The sequence below is a fragment of the Muntiacus reevesi genome, chromosome 6 (assembly GCF_963930625.1).
Source record: "Muntiacus reevesi chromosome 6, mMunRee1.1, whole genome shotgun sequence".
Taxonomy (NCBI): Eukaryota; Metazoa; Chordata; class Mammalia; order Artiodactyla; family Cervidae; genus Muntiacus; species Muntiacus reevesi.
The window spans coordinates 81334651-81347966 of record NC_089254.1 but is presented as its reverse complement, the minus strand read 5'-3'; the positions used below and the strand labels follow the sequence as shown (position 1 = coordinate 81347966).

Below are 13316 nucleotides of genomic sequence, written 5' to 3'. Positions count from 1 at the left end.
TAGCTATGTGTAGGATTTAGCCTCTTAGAATAAAACTTTTACTATAAAATTAAAAGCTTGAGCCAGGTGAACCTAAGGTCCCTGCTCATTTCCTTTATTCTCAGGCCGATGATAATCTATTGTTCATCCATCGTCCTCTGATGTCTCATAACAGTCTTGCTTTACTGAATTGAAAGCGTTTGGATTTTCGAAGTTTGTAGATTTTGCATTAAATAACATCCTTCCCATAACCTTAGAATGTTCCATTCCCCCTTTTCACCTTGTTTGGCTAAAGGGGCCAGATATTTGATCCTGAATAATAAGTAGAAAGTTCTCTTAGAATGCCCAGTCCATTCATGACAGGCTATCTTCATATATCTCTGCTCCCTTAAAGCATGTAAGGTTTAATTCAAAGAAGAGAGATCAAACTAGTAAATAATAGCAGGTTTTCTATTCACAGATTATAATAAGTTAAAAAGAAGAGAGAAATGTATTAAACAGTGGAGTCTGGTAAAAAAGAAAAAAATAGTATGTCTCAGAGCCAGAGAATTTGGTTCTAGCGTAGTGGGCGTGTCATGTAGAATTTATATTTCAGTTTGTTTAACCATAAAACTGAGACAGGCCACCTGTCCATCTGCTTTTCAGGAATCATTCTGCCATTCATGTGAGAGAGTGAATAATTGATGGGATTTTATAGTTATGCCTCAGGCCCTGAAATCTAGTCCTTGAAAGGGGACTAAACTATTGACCAGGATCCCTAGTGGAGAACCGATAGGGACAGTTCAGTCTAGTGCTTTCTTTCCAGTATGTTCTAATTCTGTATTGAAAGATTTTTCCAACAAAAATTTTAAAGAAATCTGAGTTTTCTTAGCATCATTCATTCCATTCACTTTTTCTTCAGCGGGTATTTACTGAGCACAGTTCCTGCGCTCATGGAACACACAGTCTGGTAGGGAGAAGGATATTTCAGAAGTTAATGCAAATAAATAGTTAGAAATTTTTGGACACGCTGCCCAGAGCAGCAGGGTGTGACAGATACTGATGGGGGCAGTGAGATGAGATCAAGGTGTCCAACTTTAGATTGAGTGGGTCAAGGAATGTTTTTCTAAGATAGTGATATTTAGTCTGAGAATTAAAGGATAAGAAGGAAGACTGCCAGGGGAAGACCATTCTAAACAGAAAGAGGAGCACGCTTGAAGGCCCACGGTGGGAAAGAGCTGGAGAGAAGTGGATAATGGCCAGGTCATTGGAACTTACAGGCCATGCAGAAAAGGAGATGAGATCTTTTTCTGAGAGTGTTGAGAGGTTGTCGAAGGTTTTCAAACTCCGGCATGTCTTCACTTCATTTATATTGAAGAAAATGATCTGACTGCTGAGTAAAGTGATGAGAGGAGTAAGAGTAGACAGAGCATTTGGAGGGCCTTTCCCAGGTGCTGGCACAGCCTTTCAATGCCCCCCCTGCCACACACAGTTGGCAAGAGACTTGTTTGCATGTGTGCTCACTGAAATATGTAAGTGGATCCTAAGAATACATAAGTAGACATTTTAATATTTTCCTACACATGCTCTAAGTATATGCAAACTCAATTTGCAGACTACTAGTCCAGATCAGTGCTTCTCAGTAGGGGTAGTTTTCTCCCCAGGGGAAACTTGTCAAGGTCTGTAGACATTTTGGGGCATCAGAGTTACAGAGGTGCTGCTTGTAGAGACCAAGGATGCTCTTAAATTTCCTACAGTGCACAGGGCAGCCCTTCCTCATGAATTATCAAATCTATAATATCATTGTAGACTAAGATTTAGAAACCCCAATACAAACAAAGATTAAAATAGGGTCATGGTCATGACCATGGTCATGCATGGTCATGGTCCTGCATCTAAAGGACAAGTAGATGCAGTCAAGATATATTATGGAGATTAGATGGATTTCAAACTTCTCATTATTTAGAAATATTTAGAAAATCCCAGGTATAAATATGAGGTGTCACATAATACAGGAATTATAGCTTTTTTTTTTCTTTTGTATTAGAGAACCCCTAAGAGTTTGCTTATATTCAAGATCTAGCTTTTATTTCAGGCATATACTCTTATTTCAGTTTATAGGAAGTTGATATTGGGAATAATACTTCATCTTTTATTATAATCTTAATGTTTGGTACAGAAGTTATGTGGTGAAAAAAAAAAAAAGAAGTTATGTGGTGGACTATTTTGAGGGATTTTTTTTTCTTAACATTGACGAACAAGATAGGATTTTTGGCTGGGAGAGCCAAAAGATAAAATCAAGGATATGATGTAGGTACTTATGTAATCATTTTAAATGTAACCATATAAAAATATAAGAACCATTTTAAGCTCATGAGTGGGAAAACAAAGCAGCCAGCCAGTCAGCTGGCTAGATTTGACCCATAGGCTATAGTTTGTTAAACCCTTCTCTAAACCATTTTAAGGCATAATAGCTGGAACATGTTGTAGGTATTTGAAACAAAACTGTATTCGAAGGTGTAGAATCTGTCTATAGAGGATATAATCATTTTCTTTAACTATTTGCCTACAGATGTGGAGTGGTGGGGGGAACCTTCATATTCATGAAAGAGAAAGAAAGTATTTCAGCTTGTGTTAGTACTGGGTGACTAACCTGTATAGATTTAAAATCTTTACTGATTTGTCCTTTGCTGCCTATAGGTTTCCCCTGATTGAAGTCTGGTTTTTAAAACTTGATAAGCTACTGCCCTCTTGTGGGAAGCCCATGTCACCATGTAGCTTTGCTGCCTTTCTTTACTCTCTGATAGACACAGCAGAACACTCCAAATGATCTCTCCTGGAGAAGACACCATGATGCTTAATTATTACTCTAACGGTTAATTAGTCATTGCTGTGGCTTCTTCACATTAATGATGGCTATAACACATATGCAAAAGGAGTAAAACAAATGTACTTTGAAACGTCCCTCTTTTATGCAGCAGTCTTGTTTGGTACGTCTTACAGACCACCTTTCAAACCTGGTCTTGCACACATATAGGAAAGATCTATGTTTTATTTAACTATTCCTGGGTCAGGAAGATCTGGAGAAGAGATAGGCTACCCACTCCAGTATTCTTGAGCTTCCCTTGTGGCTCAGCTGGTAAAGAATCCGCCTGCAATGTGGGAGACCTGGGTTTGATCCCTGGGTTGGGAAGATCCCCTAGAGAAGGGAAAAGCTACCCACTCCAGTATTCTGGCCTAGAGAATTCCATGGACTCTATAGTCCTTGGGATCACAAAGAGTTGGACACGACTGAGCAACTTTGACTTTGACTTTCACTTTTTCAGTTTTATAGAACAGGTGAAATTTTGAAGGCAGATTCACAAGTATGAGTAGGTAGTTAGATGCTACTAAGTCATGTCCGACTCTGTGTCCCCATGGACTGTAGCCCTCCAGGGTCCTCTGTTCATGGAATTCTCCAGGCCGGAATACTGGAGTGGGCTGCCATTTCCTCTCCAGGGAATTTTCCTGACCCAGGGATGGAACTCTGCATTGCAGGCAGATTTTTTACCATTCCCTGAGCCACCAGGGAAGCCAAGATTTTACAAATCAAAATTTTATGCTTTTCGTTTTTCAGTAGATCTTGGAGTAGAGTTTTTCTTTTACTTTTCAGTTTTGAAACAATTACAGAAATTGCAGGCAGTTGCAAAGATAGTACAGAGAGATCCCATGTGCTGTTCACCCATTTTCCCCACGGTTAGATATTATGGAATTACAGTACAGTATCAGAATGTAAATTGGCAATTATTACAGTGTGTATATAGTTAGGACTAGAGATCTCTTCAAGAAAATTGAAGATATCAAGGGAATATTTCATGCAAGGATGAGCATGTTAAGGACAGAAACAGCAAGGACCTAACAGAAGCAGAAGAGATTAAGAAGAGGTGGCAAGAATACAAAGAAGAGCTATACAAGAAAGGTCTTAATGACCTGGATAAGCATGATGGTATGGTCACTCACACATCCTGGAGTATGAAGGCAAGTGAGCCTTAGGAAGCATTACTACAAACAAAGCTAATGGAGGTGATGAAATTCCAGCTGAGCTATTTAAAATTCTAAAAGATGATGCTGTTAATGTGCTACACTCAGTGTTTCAGCAAATTTAGAAAACTCAGCAGTGGCCACAGGACTGGAAAAGGTCAGTTTTCATTACAGTCCTGAAGAAGGACAATGCAACGACTGTTCAAACTATTGTACAATTGTGCTTATTTCACATGCTAGCAAAGTAATGCTCAAAATTCTTCAAGCTAGGCTTTAGCAGTTTGTGAACCAAGAACTTTCAGATGTACAAGCTGGGTTTAGGAAAGGCAGAAGAACCAGAGATCAAATTGTCTACATTCTTTGGGTCATGCAGAAACCAAGGGAATTCCAGAAAAACACCTACTTCTGTTTCATTGACTATGCTAAAGCCTTTGAATGTGTGGATCACAACAAACTGGAAAATTCTTCAAGAGATGGAGTACCAGACCACCTTACCTGTCTCCTGAGAAACCTGTATGCAGGTCAAGAAGCAGCAGTTAGAACCAGACATGGAACAACTGACTGGTTCAAAATTGGGAAAGGAGTACTTCAAGGCTGTATATTGTCACCCTGCTTATTTAACTTATATTCAGAGTACATGCAAAATGCCAGACTGGATGAATCACAAGCTGGAATCAAGGTGAACCTCAAATACACAGATAATATCACTCTAATGGCAGGAAGTGAAGAGGTACAAAGAACTTCTTGATGAGGGTCAAAAAGAAGAGTGAAAAAACTGGTTTGAAACTCAGTATTCAGAAAACTAAGATCATGATATCTGGTCCCATCACTTCCTGGCAAATAGAAATGGAAAAAGTGGAAGCAGTAACAGATTTTATTTTCTTTCATTCCAAAATGACTGCAGATAGTGACTGCAGCCACAAAATTAAAAGATGCTTCCTCCTTAGAAGAAAAGCTATGACAAACCTAGACAGTGTATTAAAAAGCAGAGACATCACTTCGCTGACTTTGATGTTTTGAGAATATTGTATAAATAGAATCATATAATATGTATGCATTTGAGACTGGGTTTTTTTTTTTTCCATTCAGCATAATGGTCTTGAAATATTATTATGTTTTAAAAATTTGCTCCTATTTTAATTCTGAGTATTACTCTATGGATATACCACAGTTTAGCTATGCCTCGCAAATTTTAATAAGCTGCATTTTCAGTGTGTTTTTTAATTTTTCACTTCAGGCTTCTTTGACCCATAGGTTATTTAGAAGTATATTGCTTAGTTTCCAAATGTTTGGAGAATTTCCTGTTATCTTTTATTATTGATTTTGTTGTGGTTGGAGACACATTTGATATGATTTCAGTACTTTTAAATTTGTTGAGGTTTGCTTTATGGCCCATGATATGGTCTGTCTTAGTATATGCTGGAAGAATGGGTGCTTGGAAAGAATGTATATTTGTCAGCGAGTAGAATATTCTTTAAATGTCAATTAGACCCTGATGGTTGATGCTGTTGTTGAATTCTTTTATACTCTTTTTAATTTCCTGTCTTTCAACTGTTGAGAGAGGGATATTGACATGTCCAACTATAATTGTAGATTTGTCTTTTTCTCCTATCAGTTCTACCTAGGTTTGCTTCACATGTTTTATACCTTGATTGCTTGGTACACACACTTGGGATGGCTATGTCTTTTTGCTAGATTGACCCTTTGATCTTTATGCAAACCTCCTCTCTGTCTCTGATATTTTTCTTTGTTCAGAAATCTATTTTAATTGATATTAATATAGCCATTCCTGTTTGCTCTTGTTTAAACAGCTTTATCGAGATATAGCTCATTTACCGTACATTCAGTTAAAATACACAGTCATTGGATTTTAGTGTATTCACAGATGTGTGCCCCCATCACCACCCTCAGTTTTAGAACATTATCATACCTCAGAAGGGCACACTGCGTCCTTCAGCTGTTGTCCTGCTCCTTTCCTGTTGCATTCTACTCCATCTGCCCTCCCCCCAGCAGCTCCAAGTAACTACTGAGTCTACTTTCTGTCTCTATAGATTTGCCTGTTTTGGACTTTATATATATATATATATATATATAAATTATAAATTTATATGTAAATATATATATAAATTATATAAATAATATGTAGGGTTTTTTTTTGTGATCAGCTTCTTCACTAAGCACCGTGTTTTCAGGGTTCATCCATGTTATAGTATATATCAGTACTTCACTTCTTTTTATGCCTGAAAGATAGTCCATTGTATAGATACGTCACATTTTGTTTAGTTTCACTAATTTCATTTCCATTCATTAGTTTGTAGACTTCTGGATTGTTTCTACCTATTTCTGATAGCATGTAGTCGAGTCCTATTTTAATCCACCATCCGAATTTCTATCTTCATTGGATATTTTTGAACTATTTATACTTACAATTATTGATGTGCTCAGACTTAAGCTTGCCGTTTTATTACTTTCTGTTATCTGTTTTTTGTTTCTGTTTTCTTTTACTGCCTTCCTGTGAGTTATGTGAACATTTTAAAAAACTTCTTATTTATTTATTGAGTGTATCTCTTTGTGTAGCTTTTTTAGTTCTTGCTTTTGATATTTACTATCTGGCCCCTTACAGAAAAATTTTGCTGACTCAAGGTCCAGACTTAAGAAAATGAGGGAGAAAATGTTCATTGTCCAGAGTAAAATTAAAAGTATATTATGTTTGTAGGTATTAGGAATAGCACAAAAGTTGAGGAAGTTGCCTTTCAGTGAGTCAACAAAAACATCACTCACATCATTGACAGACAAGTGAAATTCCAGCATATGTCTTTATTGTTCACTGTTTCAAGTTTTTCTGACTTTGTTTTATTCTTTAAATGAACTAACATCCAACATTTGTGTTGGAATTTTACTCGTTCATCACTTGCTACCATAGGTTAAGTAAAATGAGTTCCATGAAAATCATAACACATTCTGTGAGAATCAGTGGCTACATGAAATTTATAATCAAGTATGTATTTTATTATTTGTGAAATTGTGTGCTTCACATCCTTTCTGTCAGTAAAATTTATAATAAACTTACATTGTTGGTTGAGAATATAATTATTTCAAATAGGTAAGAGATAGAAAGTCTGAATATCTGTTGATGGATAAAGGATAGATAGATAGATGTATCATGTATGAGTACAGAGTGTGTATTCACATATATGCATACTCACTTCCCCACCACCTCAAACCACTTCTTAATCATTTAACAGCACATCACTGTGAATTTTTAGAATAAAAGGTACCTACACTTTTAGTTTAATAATTTTAATTCAACAAACTGAACTGATAACAAGCAAATATTTTGCTCGTACCTTCCATTTCACAGCATTTATTATCTTTATGTAATGGTCTGTGAGCTGCCCGTGGAGGTTGATTACCACAGAATGACATTGCAAGTCTTGTGGTTCAATGCTGTAATTATATGAATACAATATTCCTTCTTCTGGGTATTGAGAAATTTTGCATCAGTAATCACTAAGAAAATGTTCACAATTAAGTTAATCTTCTTGCTTTTAGGTTATAAAAGATTTTGGTAGCATCTCACCTCTGTTTCATGTCACATTAACATTGTAGAAAGTACAGTAGAGTTTATCATTTTTATTCCTTTGAGAATGGTGCAGGCTGTGAGCATAATATCCATGTGTTTGATAGATTTTCTAAAATGGTCTTTCATAATCTAATGCAGGGCAGCAAGAAGGAGTCTAGTATTTTGACTGTAATACTTTTTAATATATATTTCTGTTTGTGAAATCTTAAAGTTGCTTTTAAATTATTCAGTGTTAGACAGTCTTCTCTGACTTAGTAGAGACCTTTCAGTCTCCACTGTAGTACTAAACAGCTGTGTGTATATATCACATTCCCAACTGTATTTTTTTAGCGTGAATGACTTTCCCTAATGGATGTTTATGTGCAATATCTAATTCTAAATTTGTCTTAACTTTTCCCCCTTCAGTTTAATGAGTGGTGTTAAGAATAATGTTGGAAGAGGAATCAATGTTGCCTTGGTAAACGGTAAGAATAGTTATTTTACCTTATGGGTATGGTGGATATAAGGGTATAGCGATATATAGGCATATTTATATGGCCCAAAATAAAATATACTCTTATATCAAGAGATCAGGTAAGAAAGAGTCAAGCTTGACATTAAAGCTCTCCCCCTACCCTCCCGCAACATCAGCTATGAGTAGAGATGAGACACTGCATTTCAGTGTTTACATCACGCTCTCTTGGAAGCATCCAACTTGCTGTGTAGTGTATAGAGAACGTCCCATGAGATTGTCAGGATACAACCAATCTAACATTATCTAACAATTGATGAATTCGTGCTGCAGATATTGGAATCCTAACATAATGTATCAGAATGATCTCTGTTCGTTTCCAAGGCAAAACATTCAATATCATGGTAATCCAAGTCTATGCCCCGACCAGTAACACTGAAGAAGTTGAAGTTGAACAGTTCTATGAAGACCTATAAACCTTTTGAAACTAACACCCGAAAAAGATGTCCTTTTCATTATAGGGGACTGGAATGCAAAAGTAGGAAGTCAAACACCTGGAGTAACAGGCAAATTTGGCCTTGGAGTACAGAATGAAGCAGGGCAAAGGCTAATAGAGTTTGCCAAGAGAACGCACTGCTCGTAGCAAACTCCCTCTTCCAACAACACAAGAGAAGACTACACATGGACATCACCAGACCGCCAACACTGAAATCAGATTGATTATATTCTTTGCAGCCAAAGATGGAGAAGTTCTATACAGTCAGCAAAAACAAGACTGGGAGCTGACTGTGGCTCAGATCATGAACTCCTTATTGCCAAATTCAAACTGAAATTGAAGAAAGTGGGGAAAACCACTAGATCATTCAGGTATGACCTAAATCAAATCCTTTATGATTATACAGTGGAAGTAAGAAATAGATTTAAGGGACTAGATCTGTTAGACAGAGTGCCTGAAGAAATATGGACAGAGGTTCGTGACAGTGTACAGGAGACAGGAATCAAGACCATCCCCAAGAAAAAGAAATGCAAAAAACCAAAATGGTGGTCTGAGGAGGCCTTACAAATAGCTGTGAAAAGAAGAGAAGCAAAAAGCAAAGGAGAAAAGGAAAGATATTCCCATTTGAATATAGAGTTCCAAAGAATAGCAAGGAGAGATAAGAAAGCCTTCCTCAGTGATCAGTGCAAAGAAATAGAGGAAAACAATAGAATGGGAAAGACTAGAGATCTCTTCAAGAAAATTAGAGATACCAAGGGAACATTTCAGGCAAAGATGGGCTCAATAAAGAACAGAAATGGTATGGACCTAACAGAAGCAGAAGATATTAAGAAGAGGTGGCAAGAATACACAGAAGAACTGTACAAAAAAGATCTTCGTGACCCAGATAATCACAATGGTGTGATCACTCACCTAGAACCAGACATCCTGGAGTGTGAAGTCAAGTGGGCCTTAGGAAGCATCACTACGAACAAAGCTAGTGGAGGTGATGGAATTCCAGTTGAGCTGTTTTAACTCCTAAAAGATGATGCTGTGAAGGTGCTGCACTCAATATGCCAGCAAATTTGGAAAACTCAGCAGTGGCCACAGGACTGGAAAAGGTCAGTTTTCATTCCAATCCCAAGGAAAGGCAATGCCTAAGAATGCTCAAACTACCATACAGTTGCACTCATCTCTCATGCTAGTAAAGTAATGCTCAAAATTCTCCAAGCCAGGCTTCAGCAATACATGAACTGTGAACTTCCAGATATACAAGCTGGTTTTAGAAAAGTCAGAGGAACCAGAGATCAAATTGCCAGCATCTGCTGGATCATCAAAGAAATAAGAGAGTTCCAGAGAAACATCTATTTCTGCTTTATTGACTATGCCAAAGCCCTTGACCGTGTGGATCACAATAAACTGTGGAAAATTCTGAAAGAGATGGGAATACCAGACCACCTGATCTGCCTCTTCAGAAATCTGTGTGCAGGTCAGGAAGCAACAGTTAGAACTGGACATGAGACGACAGACTGGTTTCAAATAGGAAAAGGAATACATCAAGGCTGTATATTGTTACCCTGCTTATTTAACTTATATGCAGAGTATATCATGAGAAACGCTGAGCTGGAGGAAGCACAAGCTGGAATCAAGATTGCTGGGAGAAATATCAGTAACCTCAGATCTGGAGATGACATCACCATTATGGCACAAAGTGAAGAAGAACTAAAGAGCCTATTGATGAACGTGAAAGAGGGGAATGAAAAAGTTGGCTTAAAGCTCAACACTCAGAAAACAAAGATCATGACATCCAGTCCCATCACTTCATGGCAAATAGATGGGGAAACTGGAAACTGTGGCTGACTTTATTTTTGGGGGCTCCAAAACCAGTGCAGATGGTGATTGCAGCCATGAAATTAAAAGACATTTACTCCTTGGAAGGAAAGTTATGACCAACCTAAACAGCATATTAAAAAACAGAGACATTATATTGCCAACAAAGGTCTGTCTAGTCAAGGCTGTGATTTTTCCAGTAGGTTTGTGTGGATGTGACAGTTGGACTATAAAGAAAGCTGGGCACTGAAGAATTGATGTTTTTGAACTGTGGTGTTGGAGAAGATTCTTGAGAGTCCCTTGGACTGCAAAGAGATCCAACCAGTCCATCCTAATGGAAATCAGTCCTGAGTGTTCATTGGAAAGACTGATGTTGAAATTGAAACTCTAGTACTTTGGCTACCTAATGCAAAGACCTCGTCATTAGAAAAGACCCTGATGTGGGAAAGATTGAAGGCAGGAGGAGAAGGGGACGACAGAGGATGAGATGGTTGGATGGCATCACCGACTCAATGGACACGAGTTTGAGTAAACTCCAGGAGTTGCTGATGGACAGGGAGGCCTCGCGTGCTGCGGTTCATGGGGTTGCAAAGCGTCAGACACGACTGACCAACTGAACTGAACGTGATATAGACTGACATGAATGCGGGTGTGTAGAATGACAGAAGGTGGTGGACTGTTGCATGGGGTGTGGAGCTGAATGAAGAATCAGAGTCAGTTGTAATTTTTCAGTATTGTCCACACTGAATCTTGAACATCTCAAGTGTTCTTGAAAAATCACATTTGAAAATATGAACCTGTGAAGTGAGACCCAGCTGCATACTTCTCTTTTTGGCACAGTCACCCTCTCAAACTGTGTGGAGAGAAGAGAATCCACAGCCACCTTCTCTAGTTTATACTGTAGGAAAATAATTTCTATAGTTTTCACAATGAGAGATATTTTTGTTTCTAGTTTCTGCATTTTCCTATGTATAAAAGATTCTATGCATATTTGTCCAGTTGATAGCAAGAAAAATGTTTTAAAAGGAAATTAAATACAATTTGTTTTTTGCAAGATTGCTTTAATAACAGAAAATAGCATGGATTCATTTGTTTTTGTTTTTTTAAGGTTTATGAATTTATGGGTTATTTTTAAATAAGGGAAGACGGTAACATATAAGGATAAAAAATATATAACTTTGAATTTGAATTGTCTAAAGTTAGTAGTGAATTTTTGTTTGCTACTCTTCAGCTTACAAAATTAGTGAGAAAGTCCTATTCAAAAATTACCCTTTTAGAAAAAAATTTTAGATGGATGCAATTCAAATTCTAAGTATTTTGTCATAATAATTCTCTACTAATGGATTCACATTGGACAAGATCATATGTCTTATACAATGTAGAGTATATTTCAATTGCATAATTTGCTATGAATTCAATCTCTTTTAGGCAAAACGGGAGAACTAATAGACACCAGATATTTTGACATGTGGGGAGGAAGTAAGTATGAATTGCGTATAACTGTTCTGTTGCTGGCACTGAATCATACCAATATAATGTAGTTCATTGATGAGAAAATAATGGTACTATTTTGCTTTCATTTTGTTTCTTTTCACTGAATGTCCAGCTCATATTTAAATGATTAGTCATACTGCATACACTTCGCTTTTTTATAGAAATTATTGGTGATGTGTAATTAAGAGCAGTGATAATCACACTTGAGATTTATTAAAGCCTTAGTCCTGTTTTCTGCAGGACCACTAATTCAAAGCTTTAGGCTGCTTTGTGTTTCTGTCTGAAATCTCTAAAAAAAAAAGAATAAGTAGTTTGAAGAAGGGCTTAACCAGTGTAATCGTGTTTACCTTACTGAATTAATTTTTTTGCATAAAATTTTTCAGTCTCAAAAACCAAGTTCATAACCAGGATTATTATTCAAATAGATGAATATTTGAGAGAAGGAGTAGAATTTTCTTTCCAGTTTATTGTACTTAGAGCAGTCCACAGGTAATCTTCCTAATTTGGCATTTCCAAGGAGCAGGTGGAAATTAGTCACCAGCCTGCAGAGGGAAAGACCTTGCACCTCACAGAAGATGGTGCCTGAAAGAGAGATTTCTTCCTCAAGTCTGAAGGAAGGCCAACGCTGATTTAACTGTTGATTCTTTTCTAAGTTGAGGCTCTCCCCTGCACCTCCTCATCCACTTTATGAATTCCCTGGAAGCCAGCAGTTGTTAGGCTTCCCAATTTTATCTTGTTCTCAGACCATTGAGCTTTTCTAATATTTCTTCAGCTTGTGATGAGATGCCATGTATTATTTATTTTTTAAATGAGATCAAAACTTTTCATTTTATCAAAACGTGTATCAACTTAAAATGTGTCATCAGTTTTAGATTTTAAAGGAATAATTGGTTCTACCAAAATTTATTACATGGAAAACCTCTGACAAAACTGTTGTTGAAATCAGTTGTGTGACTAGAAGCTCTGGTATTTCATCTCAGGTCAGCAAACTACTGCTAAAAATACCCCTCAAATTTAGAAGTAGTTGCAGTTTATTGCCATCTTTGGATTTAAATGGAAGTGATTTGTTAGCTGCTCTGTTACATTTTTTTCTGAATTAAAAATGCTATTATTTTAAGATAAAATGCAGTTTTAGAGAAATCTTTGTAATCTTTGCTGTAGAAAGAAACTGAATAGTTTTGAAGTAGTATTAGACTTGGGCACTTAGGAATCTGACATTGTAAGGAGTTCAAGATGTAGAATGATTTCTATGGATAGTTCCCAGACAGCCTCTTTGATATCACCAGTTTATAGTCACTGATATGGTTTAATCCTTTGTGAATCTTAATACTGCAGACGAAGCAGGTGATGACTGCAGTATTTGCCTTAATTAGTTTGATTTTTAGTGATAACTAGCTTACATTTCTTCCCCTAGTTTATAGTAAGTAGATAGTCCCAGAATATTCTTTAAATCACTGTGGATGTATGTACACTTGTCCCACATTATATGCAGGGGACTGGTTCCA

General features: G+C 36.9%; 1 protein-coding gene across 1 annotated transcript in view; it reads left to right on the top strand.

The window, feature by feature from the left end:
* FAM3C (FAM3 metabolism regulating signaling molecule C) overlaps positions 1-13316 on the top strand; it is a 52283-nt gene that overhangs the window by 30707 nt on the left and 8260 nt on the right. The window contains exons 6-7 of the mRNA XM_065939226.1: positions 7967-8025; positions 11746-11796. Coding sequence (XP_065795298.1) covers positions 7967-8025; positions 11746-11796 — 110 coding nt within the window. The remainder of the gene's footprint in view (positions 1-7966; positions 8026-11745; positions 11797-13316) is intronic.